The sequence below is a fragment of the Silene latifolia genome, chromosome 2 (genome assembly GCF_048544455.1).
Source record: "Silene latifolia isolate original U9 population chromosome 2, ASM4854445v1, whole genome shotgun sequence".
Taxonomy (NCBI): Eukaryota; Viridiplantae; Streptophyta; class Magnoliopsida; order Caryophyllales; family Caryophyllaceae; genus Silene; species Silene latifolia.
This window is the reverse complement of record NC_133527.1, coordinates 61014879-61039988: the sequence shown is the minus strand read 5'-3', so window position 1 is coordinate 61039988 and position 25110 is coordinate 61014879. Positions and strand designations below refer to the sequence as shown.

Genomic DNA, 25110 nt, shown 5'->3' with positions numbered 1-25110 from the left:
CAACAGATTTTATCGGCGGGCATGTGCTTCCCAAATTGCTGCATGTTTGCTCATGGCTGACATCAACAAAATACGGGCTGAATTGTTGACGCCGTTGAAATCTTCAAAAATCAAAGAAAACAATCTGGCCAGATATAGCTGCAAGGAGGGAAGCCGCTAGAATGCTCAAAGGGAAGGCAACGGAAGATGAATTGTCAGACAAAGAACCACCGATTGAGAATGAACCGAAGCCACTCAACACCGAAATGCCTGTACTTCGTTTTAAAGTAAAAATCAAGTGATGTACTCTAAACCAATGTTACTTTAACAACGTAATAGTGGCTGTCATAGACAGTGGAACATATTTTTGAATATTTTGGAATATATTACAAATAAGTTTGTTTCGTAATAAAGAACTTATTATATGCGTAATTCATTAACTATGTTATCAGAATGTGTGTGTGATTTCAAGAGTGAAAAGAGAAAACATAATTTGACGTTTTGAATTCTTCACTCTTGCAGCTGTTATAACTGCACTTCATAGGGAATACGAAACATGGGTTGGATAAATTTCATGTCTTATTTTGTCGTTTGGAATTCAAAAATTAACTGTTTTTTTTAAAGCATTTAATTTTGAAAACAGTTTTTAAAATGTTAGTGTTTTTTTTTTAAACAAAAAAAGTCGAGACAAAATGAAAATAATGTTACTGTAACACTGTGATAGTAATAAATGAAAATTAGAATAAAAGATTTTGACGCTTTGAATTCTCCACTCTGTGCAGCATTTATAACTGGACTTAATTATGGGGAACATGCACGTGGTTAACATCAATCATCATTTAAAAACAGTTTTCAAAGCAGTTAATAAAAGTGGTTTTTAAAGCAGTTAATTTTTTTTAAAAAAAATAACTGTTTTGTTTTTCACAATTATCTATAAATAATCTCATTTTTAAAAAACACAATTATGTTACTGTAACAGACGGTTTTGACGCTTTGAATTCTACAATCTGCAGCAGTTATCTTTCTAAAACAGTTTTGCACTTTGTTCAAAGTGACATTTTTCAAGGCAATTATTTATTTATTTATTTATTTTAAACTGTTCTGTTTTTTTCAATTATCTATAAATAATCTCATTTTCATTCAACATTTACACTTCATTTTCTAAACAAAAAAATAAGCCAAGACAAATTCAAAGGTTTTTCATGTCTAATTTTTTTTAATCTTTTGTAATATTAAATATCTATAAAGATTATCGATGGTTTAATATTACAACTGTTGCTAAAATATCATTTATTATATGACTACCTTGCTCTAATTGAGGGAAAACAGTTTCTGTTTGTTTATAAATAGATTTTGTTTTCTTTAATTTAGGGAAAACAGTTTATTTTTCTGTTTTAATGGGGTTTTTTTTTTTGTTGCAGCAAGAGAAAAATGGAACGAATTCAAAGGAAACTAGAAGACACCAAGTTTGAACTTGAAGAAATGACAAGGCATAGAGATTCATTACTTGAGCATGTTATATCATCTGATAGTAAGGTAATAGAAATGGTAGAACGAGTACAAGTGCTTGAAAATGACTTGAACAATGCTGAAGCTCATATCAAGTTTCTGATGGCGGAAAACAAGTGTATTGGGAAATAGCTAGAAGAAAATAAGCTGAAGAAATACACTGAAACTGATTTAGACCGTCAATTTCTCCTTGGTGTTACAGCTCTTAGGGAGTCATATGCTAAACTCAACCCTTCGATTAACAGGAAGTGGCCTCTTGTTGTCAAAGCTATTGAAGAGATGGAAGGTTACAGGAATAATCTGAAAAGAGAGTTGCTAGAGGGCGAAAGCAGCGTTCATTCTCCTCCTGTGAATAAACGACTAAGAAGGGAGTAAAAGATTTAATATTTCCTTTATTATTATTTTATGCTTATCGTGATGACTTATATTTAAGTTAACTATTGTTACTGTTTCTAAGTATTTCGTTTGTAATCAGTGTTTGTAACACTTGTTTTTAATGAATGACATCTTAATTCGGTTAATTGTCCAATTTACTATTAGAATTGTGGTATATTAAATTGGACAACGATTATGTAACTATGTTTAAAATTGTCAAAAAACGCTCCTAAAACGGGACGGAAAAGAGTTTCGGGTTGGATTACGCGGCACCGCTTCGCGGAGCCGAGTAATCCAACCCTAAACCCTTTTCCTTAATAAATCGTGGTGCTAAAAAACCAAAACTAAACCCTAGGCAAGGACGGGTGATACCCTGTCGTGGACGGGATTTAAATTTGGGGAAAAACGCTCCTAAAACAGGACGGAAAAGGGTTTAGGGTTGGATTAGGCGGCACCGCTTCGCGGAGCCGCCTAATCCAACCCTAAACCCTTTTCCTTAAACAAAGGTTGTTCGTAGTACAACAGTGTTATAGTAAAACCAAAACTAAACCCTAGGGAAGGACGGGTGATACCCTGTCGTGGGCGGGATTTAAATTTGGGGAAAAACGCTCCTAAAACGGGACGGAAAAGGGTTTAGGGTTGGATTAGGCGGCACCGTTTCGCGGAGCCGCCTAATCCAACCCTAAACCCTTTTCCTTAAACAAAGGTTGTTCGTAGTACAACAAGGTGTTACAAAGATAAAACCAAAACTAAACCCTAGGGAAGGACGGGTGATACCCTGTCGTGGGCGGGATTTAAATTTGGGGAAAAATGCTCCTAAAACGGGACGGAAAAGGGTTTAGGATTAGATTAGGCGGCACCGCTTCGCGGAGCCGCCTAATCCAACCCTAAACCCTTTTCCTTTAAAAATCGTGGTGGGAAAAAACCAAAACTAAACCCTAGGGAAGGACGGCTGATACCCTGTCGTGGACGGGATTTAAATTTCGGGAAAACCGCTCCTAAAACGGGACGGAAAAGGGTTTAGGGTTGGATTAGGCGCACGCTTCGCGGAGCCGCCTAATCCAACCCTAAACCCTTTTCCTTAAACAAAGGTTGTTCGTAGTACAACAAGTGTTAAGATAAAACCAAAACTAAACCCTAGGGAAGGACGGGTGATACCCTGTCGTGGGCGGGATTTAAATTTGGGGAAAAACGCTCCTAAAACGGGACGGAAAAGGGTTTAGGGTTGGATTAGGCGGCACCGTTTCGCAGAGCCGCCTAATCCAACCCTAAACCCTTTTCCTTAAACAAAGGTTGTTCGTAGTACAACAGTGTTACAGTAAAACCAAAACTAAACCCTAGGGAAGGACGGGTGATACCCTGTCGTGGGCGGGATTTAAATTTGGGGAAAAATGCTCCTAAAACGGGACGGAAAAGGGTTTAGGATTAGATTAGGCGGCACCGCTTCGCGGAGCCGCCTAATCCAACCCTAAACCCTTTTCCTTAAAAAATCGTGGTGCGAAAAAACCAAAACTAAACCCTAGGGAAGGACGGCTGATACCCTGTCGTGGACGGGATTTAAATTTCGGGAAAACCGCTCCTAAAACGGGACGGAAAAGGGTTTAGGGTTGGATTAGGCGGCACCGCTTCGCGGAGCCGCCTAATCCAACCCTAAACCCTTTTCCTTAAACAAAGGTTGCTCGTAGTACAACAGTGTTACAGTAAAACCAAAACTAAACCCTAGGGAAGGACGGGTGATACCCTGTCGTGGACGGGATTTAAATTTGGGGAAAAACGCTCCTAAAACGGGACGGAAAAGGATTTAGGGTTGGATTAGGCGGCACCGCATCGCGGAGCCACCTAATCCAACCCTAAACCCTTTTCCTTTAAAAATCGTGGTGGGAAAAAACCAAAACTAAACCCTAGGGAAGGACGGGTGATACCCTGTCGTGGACGGGATTTAATTTTGGGGAAAACGCTCCTAAAACGGGACGGAAAAGGGTTTAGGCTTGGATTAGGCGGCACCGCTTCGCGGAGCCGCCTAATCCAACCCTAAACCCTTTTCCTTAATAAATCGTGGTGCAAAAAAACCAAAACTAAACCCTAGGGAAGGACGGGTGATACCCTGTCGTGGACGGGATTTAAATTTGGGGAAAAACGCTCCTAAAACGGGACGGAAAAGGGTTTAAGGTTGGCTTAGGCGGAACCGCTTCGCAGAGCCGCCTAATCCAACCCTAAATCCTTTTCCTTAAACAAAACAAATCGTATAACAAATTGTATAACACTGTTACTGTAAAACTTAGGAAATATGCTCCTAAAACGGGACGGACAATGGTCCTAAAACAATATTTATTCTTTGTATAAAATGTTGTAAGTCTTTGTATAAAATGTTAACTATGATGTAGGAAAATCGAATGACTTTTTTCTGTGACATGTTATTGCCACAAAGAACACACAATTCTACTCTTTATTTTTTCTTTGTGACATATTATTGTCACAGCAACACAAAATCCTACTAATTATTGCTAAGGTCACAATGTTACTGTAACATCATAACAGTATCAAACTTTTTTCTTTTTAGCTGCTTTCTTAGCGGCTACATCAGCTATGCGAAGAGAGCATGTTCTCCTGTCGTGGGTAACTCTTTCTTTGCAGTATGCACATAGCCTCTTTGGCTTGGCTTCTTTTTCAATGGCCTGTTGTTTAGCTGACTTCAATCTTTTTCCGCTGCCCTTGTTGCGTGCTTGTTCCGGAGGGTGGATAGTGACTTGAGACGACGAGTGCAGCCCAACAAAGATCTCCATCTCTTGGTCTTTTGTAAGCGGTTCAATATATAACTTCTGCCGGAACTCAACTAGGAGGGATGCTAACTCTTTCGTGTGTTCAGTAGGTAAAGTTTTGAGAACACCAACTATCTGACGGAACTCTGACCATACGTTGCAAAAATGATGTTATCGACGTAGCCATATATGAATCCTCAATGACATTCCCATTCGAATCAAGCTCGGAAGTAAAACAAAGAAAGTTATCGTTTATCATGGTGACAATGTTATCAGTAAAACAATTATCGTAACAAGTCAAAATCACATCCTTTGTAATAATGTTTTCGAATCAAAACCCGTTCGCTGCGTGTGTGTTATTTAGCCAACGATCTACAATGTACTTGCTTGGTATTCGCCCAATTCCTTTGCCCTTGTACACCCACAGAATATGCCTGCAGAGTAATCCAATTCTTTCGAACAGTTTACACTCGCATACTCGCATCGTGCTTCTAAGGTCCAACCTCACCTTGAAAATTCTGTCTGTCTCAAAGCATCGATTACATGAATTATGCGCACATGCTCCTCCTTCTCAAAGTCATCAACACCACATGAATCGGCAGCCATTACTTCTTCTTGAAACACCTTGAACACAACATGTGTGTATATAATAGCGCCATGCTTTTCTATAGGTAATTCTGTCTTAAGCTCGGGGAATGAGTGATCATTTGTTATAATCATCGCACCTTCGTGTATAGCGCTGCTGGTCCATAGCAGTTTGGAACCTGGTGTTAATGCAACAAGGATTCGGCAACAAATTATTTATGTAACAATGAAACAATGGTACTTTAACATACACTGTTCCGGCATCGTAAGGAATGAAAAAGAGTTGTTTACCTCATCCAAAATTCGACCAATGTACCAAAGTGATTCTCATAGCGCTTGAAAAACGAATTTGTACTTTCTGATGGTTGTGTTGTTCTTAATATGCAGCCCAAGGCAAGGTCACGATGGTAGGCAGGAATCCAATGGTGTCTGTCGTCGAACATTGTAGTCAACCAATCATTATCTTCCAGCTCGAAATCTGAAATGACCTTCTGCCACTTCTCTTCGAACTCCGACGGCTCCATATCAGGGTCCCAAACAACAGCGTTGAAGCGAGCAAGGAAGTCCGTGTCTCTGCAGAGTGCTGAACCAACTTTGTCTGTGATCTTTTGTGTAATATGCCACATACAATAACGATGCCTAGCTGTCTTGAAAACAGAAGGGAAAGCCTGTTGTATGCCAGTCATAATGAAACAAACAAGTCGAACGTGATATTGACCAAGTGATAGGGAAAGGGCAATCGAGTAAATTTAAGTAAGTCTCATTATTCTGATAACATTGTCACACTATTACCTTCTTTATGCCAGGGCATTGATCCGTGATCATGAATTGCGGCTCTTTTTGTCCCATGGCGTCAAGAAATCTTTGAAAGGTCCATTGGAAGGAGATGTCATCCTCGTGTAACAGGAGACAACCGGCAAACAACACCGACTTTCTGTGGTGATTAACACCTGTGAATGGTGTAAAAACCATATCATACTTGTTGGTTCCGTAAGTAGGGTCGAAGCTCACAGCATCCCCAAAGAATGAGTAGTTTCTAATACATGTAGCATCAGCCCAAAAGAACTTTGTTAGACGGTTTTGCGGATCAACATCATAGGCGAAGTAAAACTGGGGTTGGGTCGCTTTGAGTTTCTCGAGTCGATCGATGAAAAGGTCAGCATCTCGTAACCCAATGTAGCACTTGATATCTCTTTGAAAGTTCTTAAAATCTATCAATGTAGCACCGATATTTTCATACCCATTGACAAGTTCCTTAACCTGTCTAAAGGTTAATCCAGCGCCAATATTCAACTTGGAGTTGTCCAAGATAAGCGTCTTCTGGAACATATCAAGGGATCGTGAAATCTTATCGAGATCTCTCTATGCATGAGACGAGAGGTGAGACGATGATTGTGGACTTTAAAACTCGTCAATCGCCATTTTGGGCCATCAAGGCCATGTAGAAGGGCAAATCTGACGTACGCTCGGCATCCAATTCTTGTGATTTTAACTCGCCGTGTAACTGAACTAGCTGTGGACGAACCATCACCCATATTCTCATCATCCTTGGTTCTGGGACGCTGTTTCGGTTTAGATTCCCTGAACCCTTGACGGTTGCAGACTACGAATTTTTGGTGTGCAACACCACCTCGTAGTGTTTTCATCGTGCTTCCGAGGGGTAAATCCACATGCCCGAGCATAAACCTCGTAGAACTTGATTCCAGCCTCAAGGGAGGCGAAAACTGCACCAATGGTAGGTCTAAACTTGTGCTCAACCACACGCATCCAGCGCTCACCTCCATTAGGCGTGTGAGATAGAACAAGCTGATTATTTGGTTGAGGATTGGGTTGCTCTTGGACAATTGGCGTAGAATGGGGTTGAGTGACAGTACTTGAGTCTGTAATACAAAAAGGAAAATACGAGTATTAGTGACCTGAAATACAACGGTGGTATTACAAAGAGTAACATTGTTACAGTAATACTAGTATTATGACAATATAGTGACATAAGGATGGACGGGAGAACAGGAAATATGCGAAGTGGCTGGACTACAATTTAGAACAAGAAACTAAAGTACATTGAAGTAACAGCAGAACAAGAGGACATCCAGAAGTGGTATAGCATATGTTATAGGTGCAATGGAAATGAATATATGTGATTGTGTTACAGTAACATTGATATTGTAACAAGCTGAGCCTGTAAGCATTGACAGCAGAACAGGAATATACAGACAGGGGAACAGGAATATACAAGACAGGAAAAGAGGTCAAATATAATGAAATTTGACCTAAATTGAACGAGAAAATCAACAAATACAAGGATATTTGACCTAATATTTAAGACAAAAGCAACTACAAGTATAATCAAAGGAAAGGAGACCGTAAATTGAAGTAGAAGTGAACGGATTTCATTAAAATTGAAGCAAACAGAAAATCGATTAACCTAAAAAACTGAAAAGCAACAGAATAAAGACAAATTAATCAAAATTGACGGAATGTGACGATAAAGCAACTGCGATTGTAAGCAGAAGCAGAGGAAAACGCAAATATGAAAATTCGATAGGAAAAACAACAAATACAAGGAGATTGCACCTAATATTTAAGAGAAAAGCAAATACGAGAATAATCAAAGGAAAGGAGACCGTCAAATTGAAGTAGAAGTGAACGGATGTCATTAAAATTGAAGCAAACATAAAATCGATTAATCTAAAAAACTGAAAAGCAACGGAATAATGAAATTACAATAGCGAATGATCAGCGACATAGAATCCAGATGAAATCGCGAAAAGGAAAACTGAAAACGAAAGGATTACGGAAATCACCTGTTTGCATGTTAATGTCGGTAGAATCTGCATCCATTGTAGCAACGAGAACCTGGAAAACACACGAATTTGATTGATTTGTGAATGAATTGATAAAAGCGAGTAAAAAACAGGAACCTAGGGTTTGTTTGTTTGATTCAGAGGATTATTTTCGACTTAGAGAGAGAGATAGAGAAAGCGAGGAAAAGAGACGGAGGAGAGAGAAAGTGAAACTGAATTATGAGAGACAGGTTTGAATTCTAAGCTTTTATACGTTTGTTATAATTTCTGAGATTTAATCTCAGTCGTTGATTAGGAGTAGATCTAATGGATGAGATTAAAATGCTAGACTCACCTAAGATACTTAGACTCACTTGATGCAATTTATATATATATATATATATATATATATATATATATATATATATATATATATATATATATATATATATATATATATATATATATATATATATAGAGAGAGAGAGAGAGAGAGAGAGAGTCAAGTTCTTATGAGTCCACCTAAATATTTGAGTCCATAAGTCCTCTCTACATCCCCTAGATCTTCCACTAAGATGGTTGAGATTGAAAGCAAAAAAGCATACTTAACACTAATGAGTTTCTTATACACTAATTAATCTCACTTTTTGTCTCTAGGTTTAATTATACATTCACTAATTCATTATCATACACTTAACAAAAAAAAAAAGTCTTCTTATGCTTCAAAGTTTATACAAATTTTACGAGTGTAATTCTAACGGGAAAAAGTGTAACTTTAACAAAAAAAAGCGGTTTTGACGTAATTTTTTTTGTTTTTTTTTTTGTAATTTTGAGACGAGTTTACGACATTTTAGTATTTTGAAAGTGTAACTTTAACAGAAAAAAGTGTAATTTTAAACTACGAAGCGGTTTTGACGTATATTATTTTGAAACTTATAAGTTTATACAAATTTTTCTTTTAGAGAAAAAGTTTATACAAATTTTATGACACTTTTACTCTTTTAAAAGTGTAATTTTAACAAAAAAAAAGTGTAAGTTTAACAAAAAGAAAGCGGTTTTGACGTTTTTCAAATTTTACGACAAATTTTGAGAATTTTTTTAAAATTTTAACACAACTCATTGTAAACTGAGTGATTTATTAAATGTAACTTTAATATTTTAGAAGTGTAACTTTAGTCCATTAAAGTGTAATTTTAGTCCATTAAATTATAATTTTAGTCCATTAAATTGTAATTTTAGTCCAGAAGTGTAACTTTATTCCATTAAAGTGTAATTTTAGTCCATTAAATTATAATTTTAGTCCATTGAGAGTGTATCTCTATTCTCTAGTCCATATTAAAAGTGTAACTTTAATGCATTGAGAGTGTAACTTTAGTCCTTTGAGAGTGTAATTTTAGTCCATTGAGAGTATAACTTTAGTCATTTAAGAGGGTAACCTTAATAGAGATAAGTATAACTTTAATGGAGATAAGTGTAATTTTAATAGATAAAAGTGTAATTTTAATGGAGAAAAGTGTAACTTTAATAATAGAGAAAAATGTAATATTAACAGAAAAAATGTAACTTTAATAATAAAAAGTGTAATTTTAAGAGATAAAAGTAATTTTAATAATAGAGAAAAATATAACTTTAACAGAAAAAAATGTAAATTTAATAGAAAAATGTGTAACTTTAATAAAAAAAAGTGTAATTTTAATGGATAAAAGTGTAACTTTAATAATGAGAAAAATATAACTTTAACAGAAAAAGTGTAACTTTAATAATAAAAAGTGTAATTTTAAGAGATAAAAGTGTAATTTTAATAATAGAGAAAAATGTAACCTTTAACAGAAAAAAATGTAATTTTAATAGAAAAAAGTATAATTTTAATAAAAAAAAGTGTAATTTTAATGGATAAAAGTGTAACTTTAATAACGCTGAATATAAGTGTAACTTTACTATAGATCTAGGTTTAATTTTCAAAGTGTAATAGATCTAGGTATAATTTTCAAAACTAGATCTAACTTTTTCATAATTTCACCGACAATAAAAACAACACACAAAATACGAAGACAAAAAATAGTACAAGAAACCGAAACCGAAAAAATAAATGTGATTACAAGAAATAGCAACACCACCACCAACAATTATAAGAAACCGAAAGAAATAAATGTGACTACAAGAAAAAAAATGTGACTACAAATAATAAACCGAAAAAAAATAAATATAAGCAATACCACTACCAACAACTACAAGATACCAAAAAATAAATGTGACTAAAATAATATAAGATCTATTTAGTAGATCTGAGACTAAAATAAAAAGGAGAGATATGAAGGAGGAAAAAAACACAAACAGAAAAAAAAAAAAAAAAAAAAAACGTACCCAAAAACACCCAGGTCTGGGAAGAAGAAGAAGAAGGAAAAAAAATGTCGACCGGTGGTGCAAATGGTGGCCGACGGTGGTGGCTGGTGGTGGTGGCCGGTGAGGAAGAGAGGGGTCTTTTAGTTTTGGGGATTTTTTGGGTTTTGGTTTTTGGGATTTTTTGGGTTTTTGAGAGATTTGGGTTTTAGAGAGAGAGAGAAAGATTGAAATTGTGTGAGATGAGAGAGAAGATGTTGGGTGGAAAAGTATATATGTTAATATTAGTGATTAATTAGGATGTTGAGATTAATTAGGATGAGAGGGGGGGGTGTTAATTTAGCCTATTAATCCCTTTTTTTTTTTTTTGATCTTAGCCATCCATCTCCCTCATCCAATGGCCCTAAAGAGGACTTATGGACTCTCACTTAGGAGGTGGACTTACTTGATCTTAACACTCTCTCTCTCTCTCTCTCTCTCTCTCTCTCTCTCTATATATATATATATATATATATATATATATATATATATATATATATATAAGGGTTCTCATGAGTCCATCATATCGTATAAGTCCCTAAGTCTTTATAAGAGCCTTTGGATATAGTGGATGAAGGGATGAGATTCATTCAAAATGAAGGGCTAGAAACTAATCTGACTAAACAAGATGCTTATTTCTCTAATTTCCTCCCCAACTCAATTACTCCCCCCTCACTAATCATTCCTATCCTCTCATTATCACAACCATTTCCCCTCCCTCTATCTCACTTCTCTCATTTAATAAACCAAAAACCAAACCAAAAAAAAACCAACTAACAACGACACCAACGACCGACCTCTCGATCACCACCGTCACCAACTAACAACTACACCCACCACTCATGCCACCGCCAGCACGAAAACCACCAGCCACCGCTCACCCCACCGTCACACCTCCTCTTTCACCCCACCAAACCAACACATCTCCTTCTTCTCCTCGGCGACACCTCCTTCTTCTCCTCCTTCCAGATCTGCCGCTCCAACCAACGTGGCAACCACAACGACAACAATCACCCAACCTTCTCTACCTCGGTGACACCTCCTTCTTCTCCTCCTTTATTTTTTTTTTCTTTTTTCTTCCTAGATCTGAGTTGTGGTCCGTTTTTGTGGTTTTTTTCTTTGAAATTTTAGGGTGTTAATGGTGGTGAAGGTGACAGGACTTATGCCTTTCCCGTCTTCGTCCTCGTCCGAATTTGCCAAAAAGGCCGGATCTGTGCGTGGTTGTTGTGGCTCCCTTTTTTTTCAGATTTATTTTATTGGTTTTTGTTCTTAGTTTTTGTTAGTTTTTGCGGTTTCGATTTCTATTTTTGCTTTACTTTTTTTTTTGCGGTTTCGATTTCGATTTCTATCAGCGTCCACCAAGGCCGGTTCTTGTTGCTTTACTTTTTTTTTTTACAGATTTACTTTACTTTTTGTTGATTTTGTTGAGAAATTATGGTTTTTTTTTTATTTTTCAGATTTATTTTATTGGTTAATTTTTTTAATCTCGTATTGTTTAAATATGTCTTGTTATACTATTTACGACTAAAGTTATACCCTTAAAACATTAAAGTTATACTATTTACGACTAAAGTTATACCCTTAAAACATTAAAGTTATACTATTTACGACTAAAGTTATACCCTTAAAACTTTAAAGTTATACAATTTATACTATTTTGTTGTGTGTTGTTATTTACTTATTTTTTATTGTCCATTTTTTTTATTTTTCAAATTTACTTTGGTTTATTTTTGATTTTTTGTATGGACTTTTTTTTTTGTATGGGTTTTTTATTTACTTTGGACGTTTTTGTTTTTTTGTATGGGTTTTTGATTTACTTTTTTTTATTTGCTTTATTTTTTTATATTTCTTGGTTGTTGATGGTGAAGTCGTCGTTATTTTGATTTACTATAATACATTTTTTTTTCCTTTGTGGTTTTTTGTTGTTGTTTAATTGAATACCAATGTTGTTTTTTGGTTGGTTACTTTTTTTATTTTCTCAGATCTCGTCTTTTTTCAAATCTCGTCTTTTTGGTTTTTTCTTTTATTAAAGTTTGATGTTTTTTTGATTTTTTTTTTCAGATCTACTTTTTTCAGTCCACTACATTTTTTTGTTAAATTATTTATTATTGTATTGTATTTTCTAATTTTTGATCTTTGTTCTTTTTAATTTCTAATTTGTTATTTTTCAAGTTTCATATTTTGGGCTGAAGTTATACAATAATCAAAATAAAGTTATACTATTAACTACTAAAGTTATACATTGTATAAATTGAAGTTACACAAATTTTGGACTAAAGTTCTACATCTTGTCTATTAAAGTTATACACTGCGTGCATTAAAGTTATACATCTTGTCTATTAAAGTTATACACTGCGTGCATTAAAGTTATACATCTTGTCTATTAAAGTTATACACTGCGTGCATTAAAGTTATACATTTTTTTAAAGTTATACACACGATATACATCTTGTTTATTTTTTCAGATTTGTTGATTTTTCTTTTTTAGATCTAGATGGTTTTTATTTTTTATATCTATTTGGTTTTTATTTTTTCAATTTTGTTGGATTTATTTTTGGATTAAAGTTATACAATTTTGGACTAAAGTTATACAATTTTGGACTAAAGTTATACGCTTAAAATATTAAATCTCTTATTCTTCTCATTTCTCTTCATTTTTGGACTAAAGTTGCACAATTTTGGACTAAATAATGACACTTTATGGACTAGAGTTATTTGGACTTAAAGTTATACAAATATGGCCTAAAGTTATACAAATTTGGACTAAAGTTATACAAATATGAACTAAAGTTATTCATAATAACAGTGAAGTTGAACAAAATGTCATTGAAGTTCTTCTCATTTCTCTTCATTTTTGGACTAAAGTTGCACAATTTTGGACTAAATAATGTCACTTTATGGACTAGAGTTATTTGGACTTAAAGTTATACAGATATGGACTAAAGTTATACAAATTTGGACTAAAGTTATACAAATATGCACTAAAGTTATTCATAATAACAGTGAAGTTGTACAAAATGTCTTTGAAGTTGTACATGAAAGATCATAGATCCATATTAGACTCTCTAATAAAGTTAATTTATCTCATAAATTGTTATTTAGGTGATCTATGTAACATGCATGCTAATATTAAAGCATAAAAAGAGAGTATAAGGAAAAACTATTTCCTTACATTGAATTTATGGTAAAAGGGCACAAACTAGTTCACCTTACTAGCTTGTTCTTGAGCTTAAACCAAATGGAAGATCCTCCTTGCAAATCTTCAATAAGAAGATCTCCTTCTTGTTGCACCCAAGAACTAACCCAATAATAATAACAAGTTTTGAACTAGAACTTGTTAATATTGTTCCCTTGATAAATATTAGTAATATCACTAACTAATCTTAGTAATATTATTAATGTATACTAGTGATGAATTATTATTGTAGAGAGATAGAGAAATAATGTTCACATGCAAAATATGTAAAGTGTGTGTGTGAGGTAGAGTGAAATGTGAACAATATATGGAGTGTATGGGAAGGGAAGTGGCGGGTGGAAGAGTGTAGAAGTGGACAATTTTTGTCTTATATTTTTATCTTACATCACATGCAAAATCTTGTATAAGATAAATTATGGTAGTATACAAAATAAGGTGAAATGATTATGTGAGTAATCATCCACTACTCTTATTTTACACGATCCACTTGACCATTTACGGGTCCATGTTGGTTCTTATATTTGTCGCACAAATCCGTGTAATTTTTATTTTAAACATCGTATCATGTTTAAATACTTCCATAATTAATTCGTCCAATTCAATCCGTAAATATACGTGTACCACTACACATATTATTTACGTACTAATATTAATCACATTAATCAATTAGTACAATTTTAGTAAATTAACAGTTAATTAGCTAAAACCCGTTTCCCAAAACTTATTATTTAATTCTCGCATAATTAAATAATAACTGCCGCTCCTCGAGTTCGCAACTCGAAATCTCTCTAAAAATAATCGACTAATCTCTTAGTCTACAAATCAAGGGACTAAACAAATTGTATCTCATACAATTAATTAGTTATCAATTGGGGTTCGTTCCTTTAGGTGTGACCGAAAGGGGTCAGTTGATCACCGCCGTCTCACGACAATAACGTCAAACTCTAGTCAGCCAACCGTTATCGATTTACGTTAATCAACTGACGAGGATCAAATAATTAAATATCTGATGATATTCTATTAATGAGTTTTATTATGTTAACGCACTATTGTGGAGGACACTAACTCCAACAATCTCCCACTTGTCCGACACAAGTTGTGCCCTACCAATTCTCTTGTCCGTTTTAATCTCCCACTCAATGCAAGGTGTCTTTCAGGTCGCACTTGCACTTGAACACATCGTGAGTGGTTTTCTCGATCGGGAGTGTGACTACCTGACCGGAAAAATCTCTCACAGATTACTTCCGAGCGTGGGCACGCATTTGTAGTCATTAACTCCTCGAGTGGCCTTGAGATATAGTTACCCAACGTGGGTGGACAATTCCTGTATGCCCTATCTATCCTATTGCACAATACAGCTCACCATGACCTAGTAAATGCCCTTTTGGCCTCCTTTCACGGCACGACCTAGGACAAAAACCAAAGTCACTCGGAAACTGCACCTGCTCAGATAATAGTCTCCAGTCAAAAGTATCGACTCATTAGAACACCTTAGAGATCCCCGCCACGACCAGGCGTCTATAATAGAACTTAGGGATTCTTTAAATGGTCACTGTCCGGCAAAGTGTCACACACTCTGCCTATGTAATCGACCAGTCATCACATATGACCTTATGGTGTTGAACAACCATCAATCGACTTACAATCTAGTCACTCCGAGACGTCACCTCATTAAGTGACTAGGGACAAAATACAATGTTCATCTTATTAACTTGAATAGTGTTCAACATTGTCTCCATAACGTATTCAGATAAACAAGGTATTAAAATTTAGTCACACTAAATAAAAGATTCATAAAAGAAATGAATGCGAAAACAATGAATGCGATTATCATATATATAATAAAAGATACACTATCCAATTATTACATATCCATAATCTAAAGAAAATCTGGTACTCGTCTCAATCCCATAGCGACGACATGACCATCATGCTTAGCCTTTGATAAAGGCTTGGTTAAAGGATCAGCAATATTATCATCTGTCCCAACCTTACAAATGTCAATTTCCTTCCTTTCCACATAATCTCTAATTACATGGTATTTCCTTTCACTGTGTCTAGATTTGTTACTAGACTTAGGCTCTTTGGCTTGAAAAATAGCTCCACTGTTATCACAATATAGAGTGGTAGGATCTTTGGCGGAATGGACTACTCCTAGCCCCTCCATGAATTGCCTAATCCAAACAACTTCCTTCGCAGCCTCAGACGCTGCAAGGTACTCAGCCTCAGTTGTAGAATCCGCAGTAACGCTTTGCTTGAAGCTCTTCCAGCAAACAGCTCCTCCATTTAGCATAAACACATAGTCGGATTGGGATTTCATGTCATCCCGATCGGTTGGAAACTTGCGTCTGTGTAACCTCTTACACGCAACTCAGTTTCTCCTCCAAACACTAAGAACGAATACTTAGTCCTTCTCAAGTACTTAAGGATGTTCTTTACGGCTATCCAGTGACTCTCACCAGGCTTGGCTTGATACCGACTTGTCATGCTCAAGGCATACGCAACGTCGGGACGAGTGCAAATCATAGCATACATGATAAACCCAACATCGGAAGCATAAGGGACGGTCTTCATGTGTTCAATTTCCTTAGGGGTAGAGGGAGACTGTGACTTGCTCAAAGTAATTTCTTGACCCATAGGTAGAAATCCTCTTTTGGAGTATTTCATATTGAACCGGTCAAGAACTTTGTCAATATAAGCTTCTTGACTCAATGTTAGTATCCTCTTGGACCTATCCCTATAGATCTGGATACCTAAGATTCGTTGTGCCTCTCCCAAGTCCTTCATTTGGAAGTGTTTCCCTAGCCACTCCTTAATGGAAGTGAGTGATGGAACATCATTCCCAATGAGCAATATGTCATCCACATATAGGACAAGGAATGCAACCTTACTCCCACTAAACTTCATGTATAAACACGGTTCTTCCACACTTCTAGTGAAACCATATTGTTTAATAACATGATCAAAGCGATGATTCCAACTCCTAGATGCTTGCTTAGGACCATGAATGGACTTCTTGAGCTTACACATCTTCTTAGGGTTAGATGTATCCATAAAACCTTCAGGTTGTATCATGTACACCTCTTCTTCTAGAATCCCATTCAAGAAGGCGGTTTTGACATCCATTTGCCAAATATCATAATCATGAAATGCGGCAACCGCTAAGATTATCCTAATGGACCTAAGCATAGCGACTGGAGCGAAGGTTTCGTCATAGTGTAAACCATGAACTTGGGTGAAATCTTTTGCCACCAATCTAGCTTTGTAAACATCCACATGTTTATCCACACCGAGCTTAATTTTATATATACATTTACACTGAAGGGGTCGCACTCCCTCAGGTAAATACACCAAGTCCCACACTTGGTTCTCGTACATGGAATCCATTTCGGACCGCATGGCTTCTAGCCAAAGCGAGGAGTCGGGACTAGACATGGCCGATTTGTAGGTAGTGGGTTTATTACTTTTAAGAAGTAACAAAACACCATCCTCTTCGATGTTACCAAGGTAGCGATCAGGTGGATTAGAAATCCTACTTGACTTTCTAGGAATAATTACCGTTTCAGAGGAATAGGGAATGCTATCCTCCACGTTCTCCTCTACCTCATTCTCGGTTTGTGGCTCTCGATCTTCTTCAAGTTCAAATTTTCTCCCACTCTGTCTCCTAGAAATAAATTCCTTTTCTAGGAAGACAGGATCATGAGCCACAAACACTTTGTTCTCATGTTTATTGTAGAAGTAATAGCCCCGTGTTTCCCTTGGATATCCTACAAAAAGACATTTGTCAGACCTGGGTGCAAGCTTATTGTCAGACTTGATCTTAACGTACGCTTCGCAACCCCAAATACGCATGAATGACAAATGAGGGACTTTCCCTGTCCATATCTCATATGGAGTCTTATCGGCCGCTTTAGTCGGGCTTCGATTTAGTGAAAATACTGCAGACAAGAGGGCAAAACCCCAAAATGAACTAGGAAGCTCAGTTAGACTCATCATTGACCGAACCATATCAAGTAAAGTTCGGTTTCTCCTTTCGGCCACACCATTTAATTGCGGTGTGCCAGGAGGAGTCCATTGTGATACTATACCACAATCTTTTAGGTGTGAATCAAATTCAATATTTAGATACTCACCACCACGGTCGGACCGTAGGGTCTTTATCTTTTTATCCAATTGGTTCTCTACTTCTTTTTGAAACTCTTTGAACTTGTCAAATGCTTCACTCTTGTTCTTCATTAACTAGACATACCCATATCTACTTAAGTCATCAGTAAAAATAATGAAGTAGTGAAAACCTCCTCTAGCGGTGATGGTTAATGGTCCACACACATCCGTGTGTATGAGAGCCAAAACCTCACTAGCTCGTGTCCCTTTTCCCGCAAAAGGTGCACGAGTCATCTTGCCTAAAAGGCAAGACTCGCATGTACCATAAGATTCGAAAACAAATGGTTTGAGCACTTTTGATGAAGCAAGTCTCTTAATGCGTCTTTCGTTTATGTGGCCTAAACGACAATGCCAAAGGTAGGATTCGTTTGGATCAACCTTTTGAGCTTTTTAGTTTCCATATGATAAACGTCATTAACATCATTTAAAACATAAATGCCTCCAATTGAAATGGCCTTGCCATAAACCACATCATTAAAAGAAAAAGTACAACACTTGTCCTTAATCATAAAACAAAAGCCTTCTGCGTCTAACGCGGAAATGGAGATGATGTTCTTAGTTAAAGTTGGTACAAAATAACACTTATTTAAATAAAACTCTAAACCACTAGCTAAAGTGAGCACATAGGTCCCTACGGCAACGGCGGCTACTCTAGCTCCATTGCCCATGCGGAGATCCACATCACCTTTTGCTAGTGCTTGCACGTCCCTTATACCCTGCAAATGGTTACAAAGGTGAGAGCCATATCCGGTATCAAGTACCCAAGTGGAAGTACAAGCATAATTAACGTCTATCACATAGAGAGAGGAAATCATACCAATAGGCGTCACACGCCCTTCCTTGAGATCCTCCAAGTATTTGGGACAACTCCTCCTATAATGCCCCTTCCCATTACAATGGAAACATTCGGCCTCGGAGAGCTTGACACTTTTTGCCTTGGGATTGCCATTCTCAACGGCCTTCCCCTTTCCCTTGTCATGTTTCTTTGACGATTTCTTGAATTGGGACTTTTCTTTCCCTTTTCCTTTCTTGACTCCAAGAGACATGTTCTTTAACTTCATGGTTAAAACATCTCCCTTTTCACTCCCACTAGCCTCCATATCCCTCTCCGCTTGGGAGAGGAGTGCATGAATTTCATTGTAACTCTTGTCCATGTCATTCATGTTGTAGTTTACCCTAAAGTGGGAAAACTTGGTGGGGGAGTGAGTGAAGGATACGATCCACCACAAGAGTCTTAGGAATCTTACACCCTAGACGCTCTAGGATGTCAACATATTCGACAATTTTGAGTACATGGGGACCAACCTTTTGGCCCCTCTCAAGCTTAGCTTCAAAGAAGCGTGCCGCCGCATCGTATTGACGGACTTTTGGTGTTTGTGAAAACATAGTAATCATACGAGTGAAAATCTCGTAAGCATTTAAAGAAATTCATGATAGCTTGAGCTTTGGGGATATTGACCATATCAACACATTCTTGATATCATTCAACATCCTCAGATAGTCATCATAGGCGGTCCGCACCGCCGATGAAGCTCTTGCACCGGGCTCGATTGGAGGAGCATTGGTCAAGTAAGTGAGCACATTGTCGAACAACGCGGCACTTTTGATGTTGGATTCCCATTCAAGAAAGTTACTACCGTCATCTTTTAAAATACATTTGTCCATTACGGACCTTAGCCATGAATCTTTGCCTAGTGAAGTAGTCGATGGAGTTGATGAAGTTACCATTGCGAATTAAAATGCTACAACAAAAAAGAAAAATTAACATTCATTGTTTTAAAAAATTACTTGTAAAAACATGTTTAGCAAGTTTTAGCATTTATATAATGATCTCCCACTAAATTATATAAATGATTCCAAGACCCAAATATTAAACAAAAATGAGCATCGCTTGGGCGAAACATCCCATAATTACGTAAATTCGGTAAGTCACGTTGACTAATTCTACCTCTAGAACTCTTGGTCGACGAATTTCCTCAAATTCATCTACTAGCCCCGGAACACAAGACCGTCTTATATCCCGTTGAGTCCAACCAATTTTAGCGTGTGATAACCGTTTACCACCCTACTTACCCAAGGTAAAAAGAGAACACCCCACTTGGGCGAGCGTGACTCTAATGAACAAGAGATTCATAGGTGTTACTAATTGGTAAGGCTAATCTTAATTTTAGTTATGTGAGAGATCTTGTCAATTTAGTCATAAATTACTTATAAGTGAATTAATTCGGTGAATGTAAATGACGTGAATTGACAACCGCGAAAATAAAATGCATGTGAATGGCGATTTTGGCATGCGCGAAAATAAAACAAGCAAACATGTAAGCATATGAATAAATCCTAGTATGGCCACCTAGTTAATAAAAACTAGTCTATTACATTTCGGAAACCAACTCCTTGGTCCCTTGCCTCTTCATTCCATAAGTGGCTCTTTCTTGTGGGATTTGGAACACCTACCAAAAATAGACTCCGTCTCGTTGTAATCCGTCTTTTGGAAACGCCGGTAAAATAACTATTACAAATGAATTACATAGCTATTCCTATTATACATTAATTAATAAAATAAATAAAACTATTAATTAATTACAAACCGACGATACGAGATCGTATTTAATTACAAACAAATCGATATTCCCATTCATTTCGGGTAATAACGATTAAAATTAACTAGGCCATACTAGGTACAATAAGATAAATACTTTAAATAAATGACAATCATTAATTCAACTTAAATAAATATGCTTAAAATGCTGTAAAAATGATGCCAAAATCGCTCTATCTATCATTCATTGGTATCCACCTCGGTTTTTGTGGATTTAATCGATTTTTAACATGTAAAAATCAATAATTGTCCAAACTTATGTGAACCTCAAAATTAGTTCTCACTAATTTTATGATAAACTATTAGTTTGATTTGGTGATAATTTGCTAATTTAATCGATAAAATCATAATTTTTAAGTAAAAATCCAAAATAATTGAAAAATTACCCAAAAAATTGAAACATAAATTTTTAGTATTCTGGAACACTCCCAAGAACACCAAAATATCAGAAAAATTTCCCAAAAATTCCGGATAAAGTTTGTGAAGAAAAACATCGATATTTATCGGTTTTTAACCACTAAAACCAATAAACATCAAAACAAAGTGAAAACACACATGCAAAATCACTTTTGACATTTAAATAATATTCTTAAATGTACATAAATTGATCATGGGCAGAATCAAAAATTTCAAAATTATGATTAATTAATTTGACTTTTATCGACTTTTAACTCAAAAATCAATAAACATGCAAAACAATTCGAACCAACCTTCAACCTTTTTCATACAATCAGTAGAAAACATGTATGAACTACCATAAAAAAGCCATGCACCGAATCAACATTTAACTAATTTTAGTTAATTTTTCACTAAAATGCGATATTTTGACTCGGTTTTCTACCAAAAAACATTAAAAATAGCAAAATAACTTCAAAAATCACCAAAAAAAAATTCCACAAACCTTTTGAGATCAGTAGGTATGCATGTCCCAAAAATTTCGTGCTAAAACCTCTTCTAACACAATTTTTGAGTTTTATAAATTATCACATAATTCATTAATATGCTTAAAATCAACATGCAAATTACAAGCTTAAGCTCTGATACCACTTGAAAGATCATAGATCCATATTAGACTCTCTAATAAAGTTAATTTATCTCATAAATTGTTATTTAGGTGATCTATGTAACATGCATGCTAATATGAAAGCATAAAAAGAGAGTATAAGGAAAAACTATTTCCTTACATTGAATTTGTGGTAAAAGGGCACAAACTAGTTCACCTTACTAACTTGTTCTTTAGCTTAAACCAAATGGAAGATCCTCCTTGCAAATCTTCAATAAGAAGATCTCCTTCTTGTTGCACCCAAGAACTAACCCAATAATAATAACAAGTTTTGAACTAGAACTTGTTAATATTGTACCCTTGATAAATATTAGTAATATCACTAACTAATCTTAGTAATATTATTAATGTATACTAGTGATGAATTATTATTGTAGAGAGATAGAGAAATAATGTTCACATGCAAAATATGTAGAGTATGTGTGTGAGGTAGAGTGAAATGTGAACAATATATGGAGTGTATGGGAAGGGAAGTGGCGGGTGGAAGAGTGTGGAAGTGGACAATTTTTGTCTTATATTTTTATCTTACATCACATGCAAAATCTTGTATAAGATAAATTATGGTAGTATACAAAATAAGGTGAAATGATTATGTGAGTAATCATCCACTACTCTTATTTTACACGGTTCACTTGACCATTTACGGGTCCATGTTGGTTCTTATATTTGTCGCACAAATCCGTGTAATTTTTATTTTAAACATCGTATCATGTTTAAATACTTCCATGATTAATTCGTCCAATTCACTCCGTAAATATACGTGTACCACTACACATATTATTTACGTACTAATATTAATCACATTAATCAATTAGTACAATTTTAGTAAATTAACAGTTAATTAACTAAAACCCGTTTCCCAAAACTTAATATTTAATTATCGCATAATTAAATAATAACTGCCGCTCCTCGAGTTCGCAACTCGAAATCTCTCTAATAATAATCGGCTAACCTCTTAGTCTATAAATCAAGGGACTAAACAAATTGTATCTCATACAATTAATTAGTTATCAATTGGGGTTCGTTCCTTTAGGTGTGACCGAAATGGGTCAGTTGATCACCGCCGTCCCACGACAATAACGTCAAACTCTAGTCAGCCAACCGTTATCGATTTACGTTAATCAACTAACGAGGATCAAATAATTAAATGTCTGATGATATTCTATTAATGAGATTTATTATGTTAACGCACTATTGTGGAGGACACTAACTCCAACAGTACACATTTTGTATAATTTTTGTCTATAATAGTATAACTTTAGTCATTTTTTGTATAACTTTAGTCCAAAATTGTGTAACTTTAGTCCATAATAGTATAACTTTAGTCCTTTTTTGTATAACTTTAATCCTTTTTTGTATAACTTTAGTCTATAATAGTATAATTTTAGTCATTTTTTGTATAACTTTAGTCCAAAATTGTGTAACTTTAGTTCATAATAGTATAACTTTAGTCCTTTTTTGTATATTTTTTATCCAAAATCGTGTAACTTTAGTCTATAATAGTATAACTTTAGTCATTTTTTGTATAACTTTAGTCCAAAATTGTGTAACTTTAGTCCATAATAGTATAACTTTAGTCATTTTTTGTATAACTTTAATCCAAAATCGTGTAACTTTAGTCCATAATATTATAACTTTAATGATTTTTTGTATAACTTTAGTACAAAATTGTATAAGTTTAGTATAAATATAAATTCAGATTTGAAACCAACACAATAAGAAGATGAGATTGAAGTTGCACATAATGTGCATTGAAGTTGTACATAATGTGAATTGAAGTTATACACCTTGAAGTTTAAATATTAAAACTGAAAACTTCATAAAATAAGACGAAATTTAACAAGACGAGATTTTAAATAATTTTATAAAACAAGAGGTTGAAGTTATAAACATTGAAATTTGAAAAAAAAAAAAAATATATACATTTAAATTTAAATACTAAAACTAAAAAAATTATATAACAAGACGAATTTTAAAGAAACGACATTTGAAAAAATAAAAAACAAGACGATATCTGAAATGTCAAAATATGCATTAGAATAACTTTAATATGTCTAAGATTAATACTAACAAATAGAAAAAAAAAAAAAAACTCCAAACAACTAATATACAAAAAAAAATTAAAAAAAAAACGTTAACTGAAAGTGAAACGAGATCGGGTGGTGAGACGGTGGCGGTGGGTGGGTGGTGTTGGGTGAGGTAGTGGTGTATAAGGAAAAAAGATTTTAATTTAATTGTTTTTTTGGGTTTTTTTATTTATTTGGATTTTTTGGGTTTTATTATTTTTTGGGTTTTTGGGGTTTTGTATTTATTTGGATTTTTTGAGTTTTTTTATTTTTTGGGGTTTTAGAGAGGAGGTGGGTGAAATGTGTGTGATGACAGAGAAATGAGTGAGTGAAAACAAATATATAGCAAATTAGTGTTTAATTAGGTGGATTAGTTAAGTGTGTTTATTAGGCTTTTAACCACCTTTTGGTGAGTTCATCTCATCCCTCCATCTCCCTCCATCAAATGGCTCATAATAGAACTTATGGACTCAATACATATACATGGACTTACATGATCTCTTCTCTCTCTCTCTCTCTCTCTCTCTCTCTCTCTCTCTATATATATATATATATATATATATATATATATATATATATATATATATATATATATATATATATATATATATATATATATATATATATGTAGATACCCGTATCCGTCGATATTGGAATTTATAGAGAACCCGACAAACACCCGATGATGATAGGACACATGTATTCTTTAGTTGTCATTGTCATTATTTGGAGCTCGTTTTACGATGTAGAATGGGCGTCGTCGATGAAGTATTTTATTAATTTAAATGATATTTAAATTAATGTTTTTTAGTGAGTTCATTTTATTAATTTAAATGATATTTAAATTAAAGCTTTTTTAAAGTGATTTCAATTTAATTTATTTTATTTTGAATTTTATTTTCCCAAGTTTATTTTATTGAAAATAAAATAAATATTTGATTTGAAAAATCATTTTATGAGTCATTTATTTTAATGGGTTAATTGATTTGAAAAATCGATTTTAAAAGCGAAGAAAACTCGTTTTAAAACATGTTTTTGAGCTCGATTTTAGCTCGGTTTTTGAGCCCGTTTTTTTTACGAATTGGCACGAATCTCGAGTACACTAACCAACCTAAGCCAATACCCATCCACCCTAGTTCGAACCCCCTATCCATGGCCCAAATTCTCGTCCCAAATCCCTCACAAACAGCCCGCACTAAACCGAGCAGCCCCCTGTTTTGGCAGCTCAATCCCGAGCCCAAAACCCGCTCCAAACACTACCAAGACCCGTACCCATTAACCCTAACCCATACCCTAGTATCCTACCCATATTATCCTAGCTTAATCACCAAGAAAACCCCTCTCAAACCCTCACAAAAGCTGCTGGACAGCAGCCATGCGTGATGAAGCCCGACTGCCTCTCCCTCTCTTTTAACCTACTTTAACTCCTTATAAATACCACCCCTTCACCATACATTCATGCCTCGAAGTTCTCCATACATCCTACCATCACCCACAAGCTTTAAACCTCAGAAACAAACCCTAATTGCCTCCCAAAAACCCTAAACAAAACCGACACACAAACTGAAACTGTTTGTGTGTCCTCCTCGAAAAGCAACTCGTTCCTCCATCAAACCTCCATCAAAACTCGATTTTCTTGTTCCTAATTAACCA

At 35.1% G+C, this 25110-nt stretch overlaps 1 protein-coding gene across 1 annotated transcript; it reads right to left on the bottom strand.

Annotated features, from left to right (window-relative positions):
* Positions 1 to 4403: 4403 nt before the first annotated feature.
* LOC141640867 (protein FAR-RED IMPAIRED RESPONSE 1-like) lies at positions 4404 to 6536 on the bottom strand. Its single transcript, XM_074449546.1, has 5 exons — positions 6000 to 6536; positions 5524 to 5875; positions 5131 to 5386; positions 4992 to 5056; positions 4404 to 4768 (listed from the first exon to the last, which is right to left on the bottom strand). The coding sequence occupies exons 1-5, from the start codon at positions 6534 to 6536 to the stop codon at positions 4404 to 4406; spliced, it is 1575 nt and encodes a 524-aa protein (XP_074305647.1).
* Positions 6537 to 25110: the final 18574 nt, after the last annotated feature.

Excerpts from the sequence above, each read along its gene's own strand:
- LOC141640867 (XM_074449546.1), bottom strand. The coding sequence starts at position 6,536 with ATGTTCCAGAAGACGCTTATCTTGGACAACTCCAAGTTGAATATTGGC. Across the intron at positions 5,876-5,999 it reads AATGCCCTGGCATAAAGAAG|GCTTTCCCTTCTGTTTTCAA; the intron begins GTAATAGTGTGA and ends GGCATACAACAG. Across the intron at positions 5,387-5,523 it reads GCGCTATGAGAATCACTTTG|GTTCCAAACTGCTATGGACC; the intron begins GTACATTGGTCG and ends CATTAACACCAG.